Consider the following 20,077-nt stretch of genomic DNA (forward strand, 5'->3'; position numbering starts at 1 on the left):
GTACAGATTGGTGCTTTGCGCTGGTCTGGGGCGAAATAAGGGTTTTGCAGGGCTGGGCATCCGCACGTGCCCAGCCCTACAATCGGCACACAGTCACCATGATTGTGTATGCCTGTCCATATGGGGCGTTGCAGTGCCGATGTCTGCACAGCACAGCGCCCAAACAGCGCCATGCTGCACAGACATCATCGTTGCACATGGTGGCACCAAAGGCGCCTGGCATGCGGTGCAAAAAGAACCCACCAGGAGTGGGTTCTTTTTAGGCCTCACGGAGGCTGCAGCGTTTGTCTGCTGCAGCCTCCATCTGGGACAGAAAGGGGAGACATCTCACTGCACCTTTCTGCCCATCTGTATCCCCCCTAAGATTCTAGTTATAATGCTAAAGTACAATTACAGTGCTAATGTGGTAATATGTAAAGACGTTTATCTCTATGTTTATTTCTTGGAATCAAGATCACCCACCACCAAATTTCCACCCTCTGTCAACATGGAGGGCAGTGTATGTTTGCATAGGTAGGAGGGGTGATCTTGTTCCTAGGAAGAACACAAAACAGTAACACTTGCCGTTCACCATTTTAGCATTGTATATCTAGAATTTTTGAAGGAGGCACTTGGAGGAGAAATAGAGGGTGACTATAAGAATTAAAGCAATTTGGAAACTCATCTGGGACAGCTGAACACACATCCATGTCACAACCTACATTACAAGCAAAAATCTATTGATTTTTTTTAAAAGGAGAGTGTTTGGATGGAGAACTGACAAGATGTGTCAAGAAGCTTCAAGAAGTAATATGAAATGATGTTATATAAATTTATTTATTTATTTATTTATTTACTTATGGTATTTTTACCCCACTCTTCAGCCCTAAAGGCTTACAGATAGTTATTCAGACCATTCCCTGCCCTCAGGCTTACAATTTCAAAAGACATGATACAAAAGGAGAAGGGAATGGTGGTGGGGAAGGAGATCAAGTCCGGTGGTTCTTCTCTCCCTCTGAGGCCTGGACCAAGGAAGATGTACTGGAGGGAAGGCCTTTCTTCTTGCTCTGGCTAGCTCTGATGGAGTTGGGCCTGCCTTTTCACTCCCTTCCAGGCCAGATGATGTCAGATGGCATGAAATCCATACAAATCAATATAAATCATCAGTGTGGATGAGGCCTGTGTTAGAGAGATGTAACCAGCCTAGGTCTGCTGGAGGACATGCACAGCCCCTGGATAGATGGAAGTTGCCCACCAAATTGTGACCTTTCCCACATTACTTTTGAAATGTAACTTCGTGTGCCCTAGTTTTTGTTTTATTTTTCGTTCTTATTATTTATTTCTTGGTGTCCTTGCAGCTGACTACACTACTTATGATTCATTACTTCCAAGCCCTGGTGCTTGGACCTCTTGTGGCTTATTGCACCTGGTTTTTAAGGGAGAGAATATACACACACTCAGCCATTATGATAGAAAAGAAGAACAGGGAACTGAATGTTTTAAGAAGGTAAATATGTCTTTGCGTATGATGTTGTTGTGTGCCTTCAAGTTGTTTCCAACTTATGGCAATCCTAAGGGAAGCCTATCATGACATTTTCTTGGCAAGATTTGTTCAGAGGAGATTTGTTATTGTCTTCCCCTGAGGCTGAGAGAGTATGACTTGCTCAAAGTCACCCAGTGAGTTTCATGGCTGAGCACTCAGACCGCTATACCATTCTGGTTCTCTAGTGTGTGATAGACCTACAGATTTTAGCTTATGATTGGAAAATAAAATAATAGAAGTCTGCAACAGCACTTTCCTCCCACAAACCTCTTGTGATCCCATTTTTTGAGAGCCAGATTTTTAAAGGAAAAGATACCCTGTCTTTACTTTGAGATCACTCACTTGAGAGCAGTTTCCTAAGCTTTATAGGAGTGGAACTACTTGAGAGCAAATAATTTCAGGGCTGTTGCTTTAATAAGGCACGTATCATGCTTGAGAGGAATTGTTGCCTGCCATAATCATCAGTGCTGTGGAGGGAAACACATTTCCCCATCTCCAAATCCATTGCAAAGATGATTTACTTTAATGGTGACCTGGTGATAAGCGTTAAGGAGCACCTTGATAGCAAAGAAAAGCAGGGGGACACTGGAATAAGAACATGCTTTGGACAGATGTGAAATGACAAATAGTTTCCAGACTGTCTTTTGGAAGCAAGATGATGTGAGTCTTTGCACATCCACAGTTCTTCAGCTGCTTGACATTACTTGGGTTTGCTGGCTTGAGTGAAGCATCGTGCTGAGCATGGCAGAAACAGACACTCTCCTCCACAATTTGGCAGTTCCCAGAGAGTTCTATTCTTGAGAATTTGATACAAACAACAATTGAGGAAGGGAAAGCTCAGTGCTTCTTGGAATCTCTAGCAGCTGAACTTTTGCTCTGGCCTTTTATTGTCTACAGTTTAAAGAGCCAAGAAGGAGCAGCTTAACAGTTTATAATGAAGGTATCCGAGGCCAGGTTGCACCCTTTCCGGGTTACCTCTTCTATTCTTTTCTTATCCCTTGCTGGTCTACTAGAATAGTTCTTCAAAAAGGATAAACAACTAGAAATTTATTAGGAAGATCCTCTCCTCTCTTGACCTTTTTGAAAGCTACAGAATGGACAGGCCATTGATTTTATGGCACATCATTTCCCCTTGGCTTCTGGCCAAAAGCCCCAGGTGATTTTGTATATTTTACCAAGGCAAATGAAACTAGATGCAACATTTTATGTGCTGTTTAAAAGCAAGCCTTTTCCATTCACACCAGCATCCAGCATTTTAAAATGCTGTTTAGGTGCATAATAATAATAATAATAATAATAATAATAATAATAATAATAATAATAATTTGTTTTATTTATATACCGCTATTCCAAAGATCATAGCGGTGAACAGCAAGTAAGCTAATTAGCAAGTAAGCTAATTTGCCCCCAACAGTCTGGGTACTCATTTTAGTGACCTCGGAAGGATGCAAGCCTGAGTCGAGCTTGGGCCCTTTTGCTGGTCTTGAACTCGCAACCTTGTGGTTTTGAGTGAATGGCTGCAGTACAGGCATTTACCCACTGCGCCACCAGGGCTCCATTATGAAACGTTTTTATCGGCACAGTCATTCTTCAAGAAATTTCTAAGATTTTACTCTTTATATGTTATTATAAACTTTCTTGTAATATTAATTAGGAAATATGTTCCTTACAGCAATCATTTGCGAAGTGTATACAAAATAATTCTTTTCTTTTTTAGACACTCATTAGATTCTCCGCAATGAAATGCCTGTTATAGCAGACAAGATTCCCAAAACAGTGCTTGTCCTGCAATGCACAGTATACCATATATTCTAACTTCACCTCCCTTAAAATTGAGATAACAAAGAATCTCAGTAGGTTTGTCAAAATGTATCATATGAATGGGATGGCTGCACTACATTATATCCCAGAATCCTCTGCTCATGTGAATGGGTCTAATATGAAAATTGTTGTCCTGAGAAAATTTGAAAATATCTGTAATGGAAGGTCCTAGGGCTACTTTTATCACTTAACTGATGTACCACATCAGCTCTTTTGATTCTGGTTGTGATATATATTTACACTGCTTTAATTCTGCAGAGTGGAAATACTTTGATGTGATGTGATTTATTTGATATTTGATGTTTTTAATCTGTTTTTTCCTTTCTATATGGTAATTTTATCTATTCCTCTTTTAATTGTTATTATCTTAGAATGTACGCCTTGGGCAGGCTTTTATTTACTCCTAATTTTACCGACTTTGTACAGCGCTGTGTATAATTACAGCGCTATAGAAATAAAGTTTAATAATAATAATAATAATAATAATAATCCTGATACCCATCATTTTAGGAACTCTGTATATACTGTTGGACCCTCGTATCCATGGGGGAGCCATTCCGGACCCTCCTGCAGGTACGAAAAAAGTAGTGCTGTCCCTAATGGCGGTTCAACATGCACACAGCTTCTAGTATAGTTGTGTGCATGCACCACCATTAGTGACAATAGGGCTTGCCCTCCGCAGATACTTAAATCTACGGATGGTAAGCCTGTGAGTACTATATATCTAATTAAGCAAGCATGAAATACCTTGCTTTCAGACACTGTGTGGTGTGGTTGTGTAAATAATTTCTATAATGTGATTCCAGGCACTGCAAACTGTACTAAAAGAGTTGCTGAGTGAGCTTGAAGTTGCAACACACACATATAATTGATTCAGATACATTATAAAGGTATCTGCGATTCAAAATGAAACCCCTCTACAAGGTTGCATAGGCCTCTCTGTTCCCCATCATTCATATGGAACAAGACTGAATGGGCATAGTTGAAAAAAGGAAGAGAAATTTGAGATTACGGCAAACTGTCCTCCACAAAAATGCATTCTTTTTGGTTTCCACTATTTGACTTATTTTTGTGTATCACATTTAGGACGGCCACTTAAACTTCACCCAAAAAGAAAATGTACATGATGCCCCCGCCCCCTCCAAGTGCAGAAGAACTGCTCAATCTGCTAACCAGCTGCTCAGTGTGGAAGGTCAAGATAAAAAAAAACCAGCTCTCCCTTCTTATGCTTTTTTTACCTGTAAACTACATATTGGAGTAGTCAGGACTTCAAATAAAGGCCACCTGCAAGTGGAGGATTGTGGTCTGAGAGCCCTTCAGAAGACTTTCTTCTGTAATGTAGGACATGTGCCTACCCTAATTTGATTTGTACACAAATTACAGGGCATTATCATTAAATTGGTCTGTTTGGTAACAAAGTGCCCATTTCCAAGCTGAGACCTTGTACAGCACTTAAAAAGCATTGCTACTGCACTCTCAAAGGAAACTCACATGGTGAGTGATGACAGAATCTGGAGCCACTGAGAATGACAGATAAGGTATCTGCTTTTCTAAGGAAACACAGAAATTTGCAGAATAGGAAAAGCATTACAAAAACAAAAGGCAAGAAGGCAAGAATAACTCAGTCGAGATTGGGCATGCACAATAGCTAGAGGCTGTTGACAGCCAATTGGAGAAGAAATGTGGAAAACTGAGAGGCAGAGAGAGTGGCATGGCTGACTAGAAAGAATTTGGAAGAGAAGCACTGTTTAGACTGCTCCCTCCCTTTGTACCCAGCTGCGTTTTAGATCTTAACACATTTGGCACAAAGATATGAAAGGGCTCTGAAAATTCATTTGCTCGAATGTTCTTGCAAAGCTCCTATAAACATAAACTGCTGATTACAGAACTGTATAAGTGCATTCAACCAAACATACTTACCAGCCCCTTTTCAGATTTTTATGCTGAGCTGTAGAGTTCAGAAATCCATCATAGAGATTTTGGGGAGCCTTCCTTTAGCCCGATGGATGTGTAGTTCAGAAAAGTGCCTGCATATGCTGTTGTTGTTTTCTCTCACTTGTCTCCCATTGTAGGTCTATTCCATACCCACCAAGTTTTGATTTGCCAGGGACAGTTCCAGTTCATCATCTGTCATTCCCCCTTTTCAGCTGCATTTAAAATGTCCTAGTTTCTCTCTCCTCCCATTGTCCTAAGCTTACTTTAACTGTTGCAAACTGAATTCAAAGTGCAAAAGTTATTTGCATTCAATTAACTCAGCAGAGGGGGAGAGGAGGAGGTAGAATTTTGCTCTTCCCAGCTTATCCAAACCAAAGCAACTGCTGCAACATCTCCTGGCTTGTGTTCATTAACAACATTTGCCATCTTGACCATATTCTCAGGTTGCTCGGCCATATGTGTCCCCATTTTCATCTTCGAAATGTTTAAGGGTATGTTATCCCAATTGGCTGATTTAAATTCCAAAGTGAAACAAGATTTCAGGTAAGGGTTGTAGTAAAAGAAACTTAGGCAGAATGGAAGCAGCAGCAGGGATTCTGTAGATATAATTTGGAATAAAGTGGGTTCCTGTCACTAACAGGATACTTGTGGCCAAGTCTCCAGCCAGTCTGTAATGATGGGATGGTCTGATAGTATGCAAAAAAAAAAGGTACAGCCCCATTTAAAATGTTACGTATGGTCAGCCTACTTCTGCCCCCATGGTGTGGTTTCACAATAAGTTTACAAGCTACAAAGGCGACAGTCAGGCCCTGGAAAGGCTGCTATTTCTGTGTTTTATCAATGTGTCCTAAAGCTGAACCACATTGATAGAAATGTTTCCAGAACAATGTAAGTGCAACTGCAAAGGGAGAGCAACCATAAGTAACGGGAGGATGTATATTTGAAGAAATTATACTGGGAACTAATGACTACTGGAAAATACACAGATTTGTTGTGCCCAGGCATAAAAATATGTACCTTCTGGGGGTGATGGAAAAATTTACGCTTTGAAATGATTGATTTCAGTACATTTTAGTGAATTGTGTTAACAGACAACATAGAAGTGACAGTATTTTGCATTGCTTGTTTTGTATAGTCAGGAAGAAATTGCTCTGGTCATGTAAAACAAGTGTACTGTTTTCATCTTGCAAATTACGGATAGTGGGCAGTTGTAAGGCCTGATGCAGTGATTTAGTCACATGTCTTGCTGCCTCATCTGTTTCTTCTAATCTCTTTTTCCGCTTCATTCTATTCAGGGACAGCCTGGAACAAGAGGTTTTCCTGGGTTTCCGGTAAGTGGCACTTTTAATATGTAGTGTTATGTATGAATGATATATTTCTGTCTACAGCATGACCAAAATTAAATGCCTCTAAGTGCATATTTTCTAAAAATGGCTGTCTCAGGATTATGTCATGGAAAAGATTTTGCTGTTTCATGCAGTTCTTGTTTTATGGTTTTCAAAATAAAGACTTTATTTTTTAAAAAAATGGTAAGGCAATCTACCTTCATAGTTTATTCAGTAAAATAAGTGCTATATTATGTTAACATCAAGATCTGACCATTTAAAACATGTAAATGACAAATGCTATAACCTTCCTATGCTGGATTTAAGCAAAAGTTCATTATCCACATGAGCAAATGGCTCCATATTTTGGTTGTTTGCTGATATCCCCATTCCTTTCTTTTGTTTCGTTCAGACCTAGGAAATGGTATTTAAGATGCTAACATTGCTCTGTAAAAAGAGTAATTTGTTAAATGCTACATACCATCATTTGAGAGTCAGTGTGTAGGAATCTGAGCATTGGATTATGAAGTTTTTAAATATGTTTTATGATTTAAATTCTACATTGTTTAATTGTATTTTAAGGGGGGGTGGATTGAGGGTTCGGACTGTATATTTTATCTTGTAAGCTGCCTCGATTGCATTTTGTAGAGAGGCGGGATATAAATAAATTTTATTATTATTATATTATTATTATTATCGCATGGCTTAAAAACCCCGACTTACCCCTGCTGCATTGAAGTCTCTTTTGGGATAAAGTCAGGTATTATACAAAAAACGTTGCCGATGCTACCACTCAGCTGAATCCTGGCTAACTTCTGGCTAGAAGTTGCACTCAGCTAGCTGATTTACAAAGCTGGGAACTTCCCAGTTTTGAAAAGAGGCTGGCTGAATGCAGCTTCCAGCCAGAGGCAAGCCGGGATTCAGCCAGATGGCAGCATAAGCAGCATTTTGTGTATGATAATACCCGACTTCATCCCAAAAGAGATTTCAATGTGGCAGGGGTAAGTCAGGTTTTTAAGCCATGCAATAAACTCCTATGGTTCTGAAGACCAGGATCCTAATCCCCACTCAGCCATAGAAACCAACCAGGTGACCTTGGGCAAGTGACACTCTCTCAGCCTCAGAGGAAGTCAAAGGCAAACCTGCTATGAACAAACCTTGCCCAGAAAACCCCGTGATAGGTTCTCCTTAGAATCACCATAAATCAGAAATAATTTGAAGGCACTCAGCTGTACACTTACTTTCAAAAAGGACTGTTATTCAATGGTCACACATTATTAACACTTTTTTTATTGATGTGTGCCTTCAAGTTGACTTCCACTTATGGCAACCCTGGTGTAGGGTTTTCTTAGCAGAATTGGCTGGGCTAGTAGCTAAGATCTTGTGTGCTGGGAGAGCTAATACCACCACAAAATACACACACAGAGATTTGGAAGAAAATTTGTCACAACTCCAGTGTAATCCCAGCTGTACAGGTTGCCTTGATATGAAACATAGTTCTAGTGTTCTGATCTAGCAATCAAATGACCAAGTGCATTTTAACATCCAAGTCTCCTAACCCAAAGTAGGAAATCGTCTGGACATGGCCTCTGAGAAGCCACCTCTGTCCTTTGAGGGTGAGGAAGGAGCTGCGCCAGAGCTTGGTATTACCCTATACACCCCGATTGCCCTTAGTGGTGACCCCATGGGACTGATGGGTTCAAGCTCTAGTTTTCCCCCTTCTACTGGATTTTGCCTTGTGCCACACTGGCCAGAGTTGTGACAGAGTATTGCAAATAACTGAAAATGAATAACAGGGACCATTAGTAGTAACATTAACAATTGTTTCAAACTGGAATTAATAGCAAAGGAAGGAAGATTAGGAAGGAAGATAAAGCTGGATTGTCATGCAGAGCAAAGACTCTCTAAATTTATATCTCCCTGGCATACTAGAGTGAAGCCCTCCACTTCAGTGGCAGTGTTTATTTGCAACCCTATGAAAATTCCAGGGAAGCCTGGCCAGAGGAAGCTAACCTAATGAAAAACTGGTGGCCCTTTGAGGCAACCATCAGTGCAACAGTCAGCAAGTCCCCCCCCCAGGGAAGTTTGGGGGGGGTACTCATTCAGAGGAGATTTCCCATTGGCTTTCCATATGGCTGAGACTGTGTGACATGGCCAAAGAATTCCAGTCGGTTTTAGTGGCTAAGCAGGGATTTGAACTTTGGTTTGCTGGAGTCCTAGTACAACACTAAACACATTACACCATGTAGGCTGCCATTACTTTAGAATTATTTTTAAACCATTTTTTAAAAAATACAAAAATGGGCATTCCCCCCCAAAAAATCAGACCCTGGTAAAGTGACATGAAGGTTTTTGTTTTGCTTTGCTTCACTTTAATGGCTAGATGTTTTAAACTACAGAAGTCTGCAACTAAACTCAGTTCCAAGACTGGGGGATATGCAGGTATCATTCCTAGCATTCTCTCCACCCTATTTGTTATTTATTTATTTATTTATTTATTTATTAGCATTTGCCAGGTGGAGAATTCTGGAGACTAAACAATTTGATATTGTCTACATCAGGAAAAAAAAATAGGCTGCCCTGTAGCTTTAAATATCAGAGATACAATATAGGAATAATGGTAATTTAATGCAGTTTCTCTAGCTGCATAATTATGATAAATGATAATTATGATACTGGATTCCCACTCATTTATAACTATTCATTGTTCTTATTGCAGGACCTTATTATAGAACAATTAATGAATGTATGGTATTATAGATCTCATGGAGTGTGCTTGATTTATCATGAAGGCTTTTTGATAGACTTTACTATGCAAATGATGCTTTGTTACTGATTCTGTCCTGTAAAGAAAGGTCAAAGGAACTTGGCTATTCAGAACAACACTATCTTATTTTATATTCAGAACAATATCTTCTTTTCTAACATACATATCCTGACTGAATTAGCGAGCACCACTAAGAATTTCTAAGGGGATCCGAGGGCACACAGCTCTTATGTCCCCCAAACTGGATCCAGACCTATATAACATCACCAGAGTTATGACAAATTAAGCAGAAACATCATATGAGCAAAAGTCATTAATGGACCATCAGTGCAAATGTTGGTGCCCCAAGAGGCCTTTAAAGGGCAGGAAGGTGGGAAAACAAACTCCACTGAATGTTAGAGGCATGTTTGGGAGTTGGTTAAATATTCCCAAAGGAGGCCTGAGTAAAACGTATGTCTGCTAGTGAGAGCCCATCACTTTAGCAAGAAAGCTACATTTTCATTGACCACACTCCCAGAAGTCTAGGAAAACAGAACACAGACCTCTAGGAAGAGAACCAGAGACCCAAAGACCCCACATCTTGGTGCCACCCTCATATCCTGGAAATAGGCAGCCTCATAAGTCTGGGTGCCCATGCTTCTTGCTTAAAACCTTTTCAGTGCTCATTCATATAAAAAGGGTTGAATACTCTTTTAGTATTCCACCATGGTGAAGTACACAGAGTTGATTCATTCATGTCACAATTTGTTGCAAGGATTCTACTCCTAGTACCATTTAGTGGTAATGAACTGCAGCACAAACAACAGTACTAGAACAACTTTATTACCTGAAAGCTAAAATATAAATCTGGAATCAAATACGTAGTAAATTGTCACACATTGTAAAATATTGTACAGTTCTCAAAGGCTGCAGCCATATTCATGTTCAGGCCATTAGATGTAGTGGGACTTCCGAGTTCAGCATGCATATGATTTTACTGTAAGATTTTATTTCTCTAAGTGCTATAGTAACTTATATAATCACAACAAAGCTTGTAATGTTCTTTCCTCTTCTCTTGTCCAAAACTCTGAACTTGGAAAAATTGCTTTTGGGGATTACAGTTCCCAGAATACTCAGCCAACACAGCCGCAGAAAACTTTTCCAAGATTTAGTATTCAAAGTTATGGGCTACATAGATGAACCACAAGCACATTTTACTTACTTGTTTTAAGTCCATTGCTCACATCATTCTCCCCTTTCTTTTCAGGGCCCAATTGGTTTAGATGGCAAACCAGTAAGTGAAAAGTTGATTCTTTTCCTTCTCTTTCAATTTTCTTCTTGATTACCAGCAGCCCATGGTCTGAGCAGAAAAGGGTATCTCACTCTCCACTGGTTTTGATCCAGTGTGTTTTCTTTCCCTATAAGACTGTTTAAATGTCTGTTTCTAGATAATTACTGTATATACTCATGTATAAATCTAGTAAATTTAGTCAAAACATTGACCCACAAAACCTGAGTTGACTTAACCACATGTAAATGTAGGTAATATACTTTAACTCTTATTTAAAAAAGGAACCATCCCCTGGTGAGAGCCAAGAATATAATCTGCCATGCAAGCACTGACCCCTATCTACTATCTCCTCCATTCAGCCTTTAGTGTGAGCACATACAGTTATGCCTGCTGGAATTTTGTGAGTTCTTGGGCATCATTTTCCTTTTCTTAATCCTCCAGATTCTTTGTTACATGCTCCTATGTTTTCCTCTTGACTTCTCCAAAACCAGCTATCAACTTGAACATGAGGTCAACTTATAGTCGTGTATATCTGACAGTTTAAATGAAATAATAAAAGTGTACAGAACAGCACAAATTTTGTCTTTGATAAGAGTTGACAAAAATATCCCCCTTCAATTATGCTTCCTCTGTGATACTGTGACAACACTTTATAAGGGTGTAATGAGTCTCCCTCATGGGCTCGCTGTAAGGAGATTATCACAGCAGGTCCAATTCAGCAATAATCGCAGTAGTGAAAAGAAAAAGGAACAAATACACTATAGAGCTCAATGTTTTCATACAGTTGCACTGTCATGTGAAGACACAAGTCAAAACCCCTAGAATTGTGCAATTGATTTCCGCACATATCTGTGATTGATTCGATGTTATATTGTAATTGATCATTCTGTGCATGCACCATTTCCATTTTCGATTTCCCAGGCTGCTTCCTGCAGCCCTTTAAATTTTAAATAGCCCTGGCTGCTACTCGCAGCACCTTCTAAATGGAAGAATTCTTTGGCTGATGCTATTAGAAGCCCTTTAACTGTTAAATAGCTCCGGCAGCTGCCCTCAGCTGCTTCTAAAGGGAAAGATCCCAGCCGATGCTGCCCCTTCAGAATGCCCAGATTGCTTTCCCAATATCGTGAATGAAGTGTGGTTGCCTTTTGCACCCTGACAATTGCACTTCAATCATGGTATTTGACAAGGCTATTCACAGGATGTCCCATGAATAGTTGTTCCTGTTTAATTGCTGGTTGTCATTTTCTCCTCTGAAAATCTAATGTGCGATCATGCAATTTTGCCTTTTTCTTCCCCCTTTTCCCCCTGACTGATAATCTCCTAAATCAAAGGTGAGTCAAGGGCAGTGAACAACAATGAGGAAATCTAGTTTGAAGAATGTGGGGAAATGGTTCTTTGTCCTCAGACCTAAAATGGCTGTGCCTGAAACATTTCTTCCTTTGTATTTCAGGGGCAACTTGGACAGAAAGGGGAGATGGTAACTGGATTTTGTATCTATGTGATATGCTTGAATTTGAATGCTTTCAACCTAATGAAAGGGCACAGATGGGGGGATTTTTGGATGTCCTGCCTGGAATAGATATCCCCTCCCTTTCTCTGCTGAGCATGTTGGAAAGGCAGGATGAATTAGATTTCTGATGGTGAAATTGTAAATCTGAGAGGTATCCATCTTCTTTGAAACTGTTGTCTACATCTTGCCCAGTGAAGTATGGTGACACCATTGCACAGGAGTGTTTTGTACATGCAAGCCATCCTTCATATGGCAGAGGGCAATTTTGTGCCTCTCTGGAAGTTTTTGACCAGCAACTCCCATTCAGCCACTTTAGCCAGTGCAGCCAATGGTGAAGGATTGTGAGAGATGCAATCTAAACATTTTGACTGGGCCACAGATCCCCATTCTTAGCCCACAACATCACTGAAGTATTTAGAGTCATGAGAGAACTCCACTAGATTTTTATCAATAAACCAGATTCAGTAAAGTGGCTGCAACAGGGCTAGACTGACAGATCTTCTTCCAGATTCCAATTGTTTGTGGTGTTCAGGTATAGGGAAAACTAGAAATATCAGCTTCAGTAGTCAAGACAACTTAACACTTCCATTTGAGTAGTGCATGCCACAGAATGTGGTAGAAAGATCCTAAAGTGGGTGAGTAGGGTGTGCAATTTCCAACTGTGAATGAAGAATGTCATGTTTTAATGCCTTGTCCTGTAAAGACAACTACAAAAATCTTGCTACTTTTTAAAACAACAACAACAATAACAAAGTACTGGCACAGCATAGAGAATCTGAAATGCTTGCCAGCTTCATTCAGACATTCACATTATTACTTCATTGTTACCGTCATTAGACAGAGAAAACCAAGGCAGTCAGTTATTGAACCTACACATAGTCCCATTAATTTCATTGGTGCCAGACACCATGACTTTAGTTGCCTTCTTGAGTAAGGAACCTTTAGTTTGCACTGGCTGTATTTTATATGTAGTATTTCTTGTTATGGTTAGTTTGCTAATTTGTTTGGGTATTAAGTCACACTTGGACAATCTAGATCAATAACAGTGTGTTATGCTAAAATCAGTACACTGTTATAGTAATCTCTTCAGTGGAATTCATATCTAGATAAGAACTGAGAGCTCCTGGGTGAATGGCAAATATGAAATTTACACTGAAATGGTTTGTTGATTGTTTCACTGCCAAATGTAAGCTCAACACCTCTTCGTCCATGTCTTCATCTTGATCTTGTTCTGACACAAGAAGATGAAATTTGGGAACATAAAGAAATGATCACATGCCACCTTTTCTTTGAACTCTGCACTCAGTACTTCTCTTGTAAACTACATCTTAAGATTAATGTGAATTCACATGGAACTACCCAGTAAGCATGTTTGGGTAGCAGATGAATGATTTTACAATTGGGCTTAGAAGTACATTTTCATGGAAAAACCATTAAGCCTATTCAGTGGATTTTGATCATCAGAATCTAAAAATACTTTGTGCATCCTGTTAATTTAGGCATTTTTTCCTCTCTCTACAAGTAAAATGAAAATGGTCTTATGGAATTAACATGCACTTAATGGAAAACTGTGAATTTTCAATCCAGAAGAGTAAGGCTGGGAAATATATATCAGACGAATGGGATGGAGAAATGAGAAGTTGTGTTAGCATATCCTATTTTCATTCTCCAGATTTATTTATGTTTTGACCAGAAATATTTGTCAGAGAACCCATGAAGTTCTGAAAATCAACTGTTCACAAAATTATTCAAGTCAGTAACTTGGAAAGCACAGCTAGTAATACCCAACATTTAACCTATCTTGCTTGTAACTGGACACACTTTCACATACTTAATCGCAGGTCCATAAATTCTCTCCACCTTGTTAATTTTGCTGCCACCCTGTGTGTCTTGGCTTCTTCTAGCAAAGTATCTCATTTCAGTGTGTGGTTAGATTACTGGCTCTTTTAGAGCCATGCCTTTGCTTTCAGTGAAGCCAGAGTCTTACCCTGCATCTGAAACAAAGTGAACCACAGGATATAGTGTGTACTTCTCTTCCTCTCTGAATTAATGAAATAATCCTACTCAACAATCTATCAAATACTACAGGAGTGTGGTCTGGCAGACGTCTGCTTGACTTGGCACAAAGAGAACTCTCATTTAAGCCCACTGTTCAAAGTAATTGTCACTCTGCTTCCTCTTACTCTTTTAATGTAGTACATTTTCACTATATTTTTGTTAGCTTAGACACTGGTGGTGGTGTTGTTTTTAAATGTGGCATGTTTTCTGTATCAGATAAACTGATTGCCCGTTTTTCTTTTAATCTCAAATATGGCTAGGCATCTATAACTTGTGATACTAGGGCAAATCCAACACTTCAGCCATATGTTGTAGGCTGGGCAAGTGGCTGGAAAACTCAGATGTTTTTGCAGCTCTGAGCAAGTTCCAGGAACAGTTTACTGAGCTGCCCATGGTCAATGTTAGGCTGGTGGGACTCAGCAGTGGGACAGTCTTTCCAGCGCATTCTAAATATCAGAATGGATGAGGTCAAGCAAGAGAGGTTTTTCAAAGCATGGAAATTTTCCCTTTTCAGCTGACACCTTCAAGGATCCCTCTGCAAGCTTGATCTAAATTGTAACTTTTCCAAATGTTAGGTTTTAAAAACCATTATGTGGTTCTCCCACTGACATTTCTACACATTTCTTAGATAGTTCCTTCCCATCTGGCATCAAACAAGGTACCGCATGTTATCACTACAAAATGTTCACCTTTATAATCACTTCCCTAGGGAAATGTATCAGATCACCTCTACCTTCTCTTTTTAAGAGAATGCTGAATTCTTTCTTTTAAAAAAATCAGCCTGCATTTAGGATCATAACCACATGATTAAAATTGCACCTTGAACGTTTTATTGCTGTTTTTAGGCTGCTTTTTTAAAAGTTTATTTCATATGGTAGTTCTTGGTGTTATCACACTAGTAGCTCATTTCAGTTGGACTTGAGTTGGTCATTTTGCCATGTGCCCATTTTGCAGCTTCTGAATTGCCGCTTACCTTTCCAAACTGAGTTGAGGGATGGACAAGTCCTAAACTGATGGCAAAACAATCAGACCTCTACTTCACTGGATTTCATACTTGTCACTCACCCACTATCTTATCATGGAAATTCTTCCTTCTGCTCTGCAAAATCCAGGGGGCATTCTAGTCTTATTTATCTCACGTGTGGAAATGTTCTTTCTCATGATGATGTTATAACTGGGGAGAGATTAATGTTGAAATTACCTTTAGTATGTTTGCTGCCTATACCATGTTTAGCAGATGTTCAGGTCAATACTGGAGGTCCATGACAAGGGTCTCTCATGTTGGGGTCGGAGCCAGTTTTTGCTAATCTTCATGTATGTCACCATCATCACAGAAAAATGGGAGATTTCCCACAGTCTATGCCTATAACATTTAACACTTTATAAGGAACCTAATTACTATGTGATCTCAGAACAATCCCAAGTCTGCCTGATTATGGAACATGAGGATGTGAATACAAATAATTGAGTGGATGAGTATAGTCAAGGAAGAGCATTTAGCATGGTGGTATCTACTATAATGAATATTATCCCATAATATTAGATATGTTCCAACAGTTCTTATTTGGAAATAAATGTTGAAGGTGTATGTAGTCCTTCAATCATTTAGTGTATTTTAGTCTGACATATATTTTACTCTTATGGATAATATGGATATTGTAAATAAATTTTGTACGCTTGCTGTAAACAGCTTTCAAATATTCACATTAAGCATTTTATAAATCTTCATACATAAAGAATAATCAAATAACCATGAGAGAATATATAGTGTATCCCTGCTTCCTGTCTGTGACACCAACGATTTTTCCCAGACAGTAATCATGCTATGGTATTTGCCAAATTGCTCACTTTGCTTTTCACTGAATATAACTTTTGCTTGTTTTTCTCCGCAACAAAGGGCCCAGCTGGTCCCAAAGGTCAGCCAGTAAGTAATTCCACTAGTACTTGATGCCCAGATTTATTTTTCACATTTTCCATCCTCTTTGTATCTGTAGGATTTGTTCCTTATATGTCTTTTTGCTTTCCTTAGGGAAGCCCTGGACAAAAAGGAGAAAAGGTAAAGTTAACATCTGATCCGAATTTTACAAAAGTTACCAACTGCAATTCTCATATTCCAGTGGCCATGCTGGCAGGGAGATTTTGGATATTGTGGTTCATAACCTGATGTTTCCAAGCAGTATAACAGATTTTAGAAGAGGAGAAGAAGATTTTAGGACACAGAGATATCCAGAAACAGAATATACTCTCACTCACCAGTTTTTAATATTTATAGTTGGTTATGCAAATAATGTCACTTTCAGTCCATGAACAAAACCATTTTTTCATTTGAAATTCCTCCCTGTGTGTCAGAGGCTGTACAAACACAAAGAGTTACATCTTAAATGAGCAGGTATGCCGCCACTAGTACATCTAAGGACTATATCACACCATTCTGCTGTCCCACCACAATCATGCGTCTTTAAGAATGGATGCAGACTGGTTTGGTATCACTTCTTACCATATTTTCCCCTACAATAGCACTTTGATGCTGCTTTGGTGATTTGTGCTCACGTGATCTGTTTTCTGCACTTCCAAACACCACCTTCTGGGAGGAAGGGGGAGCTGGATGCTGTGTGAATGTGCACACAGCAGCCAGCTTTGGGAAGCTGTTGGGGCAGCCATGATCTCTCCTCCTCCCCACTTCTGAAGCTTGACACTGCTGTGTACGCAGCCACCCACTCTTGATGGTGCTGGAGCAAGGGAACGTTGGGAGGGGAGATGCAATCCAACAACCTCATCCCAGATTCTGGCACACAGAGACCAGCTTGCCCACTGGGCAGAATAGCAAGGCAAAAAAGACCGGACTGCTGAAAAGGGCATAGAGCTTTCAAATGGAAAGGAAAAGAAAACAGACTACATGGGAATTATGAGGGGGAGGGAGAGGATCAGAATCATGCTCACTCACACCATTGGCTGCCTGAGAAGCAGAACTTCAGTGGAAGGGACCTATTTTATTAAGGAAGAAAAGAACAGCGTTGAAATTAAGGGCTGCAGATTGCCCTGATGGTGTAGTGGTTAAATGCCAGTACTGCAGGCACAAGGTTGTGAGTTCGATCCCATCCTTGACTCAGCCTCGCATCCTTCCAAAATTGCTAAAATGGGTACCCACCTTGTTGGGGGCAATTAAGTTACATGTTGTAAACCACTTAGTTCAGTATGAAGTGGCATAGAAATGTAAATGATATTGCTATTGTTAAGTTTTGCCCATCAAGGAAAAGATGCACTACAGTATCAAATAGAATGCAAGGCAGCAGCAGGATGGACATGACATTGCATAATAAGTATGAACTAAAGACATTTTTGTCCTATTGAAATTAGACTTTTCTAGCCTTGTTCTACGTCCATGTTACACAAAATGCATTGGAAATTACACTAACCGTAAGAGAGAATCAGGGCAATAGCTTTGAAGCACAATAGAACACAGTAGTTTAAAGAGTACAATAAAAATTGTTTGTACTGTTCCAGAAGAGATCAAGCCAATTCTCTGGGTGTATAAATCAGCATTAACCTTACTGAAATGGGTGCAATTGTGCCAACCATGCACCTGCTGTGAACCTGTCTCCTTGAATTTATTTTGGTTTCTAGCACTCATGATTTCAACTATTTTCTTTTTAATCCCCTCTTTTTTTACAGGGTCAGTGTGGAGATTATCCACACAGGGTAAGTGACTCTTCTGTTATTTTAAATTGACTCACTTGTATTATCTCTTGTTTATTAGAATGGCCTTTAAAAAATATAGAACACTTCAAGTAATGAAGTCCATTACCATTCCTCTACCTACCCCGTCCATCAGATTGATATTTTACCATCTGATTTGCCTTATTGGCAAAGAGGCTAGTATTTTCTGGGGAAGATTTTATATTCTTGTTCAGGCATTCTGACCACGAGGGTAACCAAATATGTCCAGCTCCCCACTCCTATTCTGTGCCACCATTACTGTTCAGTATATCATTGGATGTCAATCAGTTGTTAGTTCATGGATGTCAATTAATTGTTTGCACCGTCTGGCTGACATAGTTTATAGGGAGAAGGCTTTGACTGAAGGGAGACACATATTTTGCAAATATGTTCACTAAACCCAGGAAATATTCAAATTTGCTGTTTTATATCACCTTATCTCATGCATGCACTACCACTGAGGTGAGAGAGAAAAGAGTATCTCATGAGATTTTGGAGATTAGAAGCCTGGGCCTAAACTGACACAAAAACATTGTCATGCAAAATGTACTGGAAATATATCACACCTATGAGGCTGAAATGATAATAGAGACATAAACGTACACATTTTCTATTCAGCATTTGAAAAATCTCCTGATACAGATTCCCAAAATCTGGTCCTCATCCAGTGAATTATGGATCCACAGCTGGTCCACAGAGTCTGGATTACAACAGCATGTAGATGGGAGGTCTTTTGAAGGAATCTGAGTTAGAAGGCTGGAGGGAACAAAAACTGGCCAAGGGTATTTATTTACGAGGGTATTTATTTAGAAAAGAAGAGTCAGTGGATTGTTATGGGTTCAAGTGAAAAAGTTTTAAATGCTTGTCTAATTTTTTTGAGTTTCAGTTACAGTCCTTGGTCTCCTGCTCTCCTTATACTGATCAGGGTGAAAAGAAAGGTACACAGAACATTAAACATGAAGGAACTAATCACAATATGGGGATAATTAGTATTTAAATCTCATGTAGGGCTACCAGTAGGAATGGCACAAGATGTTTAGGTGAAGGTGAAGGACTAGATCTTACCACCCACCCACCTCACATTCCACATACAAATGAGATCTGAACATATTGGGCCCAAAACACACAAGCCAAATAAACAACGTTCCAGGGGCTTTGGGGACATGGCATTCAAAGGACATGTGTTCCCAAACTGTCTGGAATTGCTCTGAGGCCACAAAGGGTGACACAAAGCTCACCTGAAAAGAAGGAGCAAAAAGCCACTCTTGCTGGCAGCTCATTTGGAGGGCGATGGCTGCTAGCTTCGGGACCACAACATCTGGTCTTTGATTGAGAGTTCCTGCATGGCAGGGGGTTGGATTGGATGGCCCTTGTGGTCTATTCCAACTCTACAATTCTGTGATTCTATGGTCGCTGCAGTCCTGGAGCAATTGAGACCAGAGCTGCCTGTGGTCATTCATTTTGTCCTATCTGCTTCACCCCATAGTTGGATTTTATTTGAACACAGATGACAAGGCAGGAGCATTCACTGCACCTAAGTGGACCAGACTAGTGGGGAGAGGACATAGTGCAGGTGATCCTAATGTACCAAATATATTTATCTTATCCAAGAGAGGACAATGGGTGGGGAACTGCATCTGCTGCCTTCCCTCAGTGGGGCCCACCTGGCCATAAAGAGAAAAGTCTATCAATATCTTATGGTCATGGTTGGATACAGACATTATTATTTAAGAAATTCTAATTCCCCATCTCACAGCCTCTTCTCAGATCTAAACATTCCACATAATAAGAGAAGACAGGTTACAGTGAAGAAGTTGTGGGAAAAAACACTTCACAGTGACAGTATGCATTGTGCTTTCTTTACTGTGTTCTACAATAATATGCAATTGCTCTTTGTTTCTTGCTGTGAGAAATTTAAGGCCTGTGAACTGTACTACAGGTTGTTTCTCCTTTATCTGAAATGCTTGGGACCAGAAACATTTTGGATTTTGAAATTTTTGAGATTTTGGAATATTTGCACATACATAGTGAGATATCTTGGAGATGGGACCCAAGTCTAAACATGAAATTTTCAATTCTGTTTCATATACACCTTATATTCATAGCCTGAAGGTAATTTTTATACACAATACTTTTAATAATTTTGTACATG

At 39.6% G+C, this 20,077-nt stretch overlaps 1 protein-coding gene across 6 annotated transcripts in view; it reads left to right on the plus strand.

The window, feature by feature from the left end:
* Positions 1-20,077, plus strand: part of COL13A1 (collagen type XIII alpha 1 chain) — a 211,839-nt gene that overhangs the window by 100,752 nt on the left and 91,010 nt on the right. For all 6 annotated transcript variants that reach the window (XM_042458083.1, XM_042458084.1, XM_042458085.1 and 3 more), the window contains exons 8-13: positions 6,574-6,609; positions 10,617-10,643; positions 12,091-12,117; positions 16,106-16,132; positions 16,238-16,264; positions 17,881-17,907. In XM_042458083.1, coding sequence (XP_042314017.1) covers positions 6,574-6,609; positions 10,617-10,643; positions 12,091-12,117; positions 16,106-16,132; positions 16,238-16,264; positions 17,881-17,907 — 171 coding nt within the window. The remainder of the gene's footprint in view (positions 1-6,573; positions 6,610-10,616; positions 10,644-12,090; positions 12,118-16,105; positions 16,133-16,237; positions 16,265-17,880; positions 17,908-20,077) is intronic.

The sequence above is a fragment of the Sceloporus undulatus genome, chromosome 3 (assembly GCF_019175285.1).
Source record: "Sceloporus undulatus isolate JIND9_A2432 ecotype Alabama chromosome 3, SceUnd_v1.1, whole genome shotgun sequence".
In the NCBI taxonomy this organism is placed as follows: Eukaryota; Metazoa; Chordata; class Lepidosauria; order Squamata; family Phrynosomatidae; genus Sceloporus; species Sceloporus undulatus.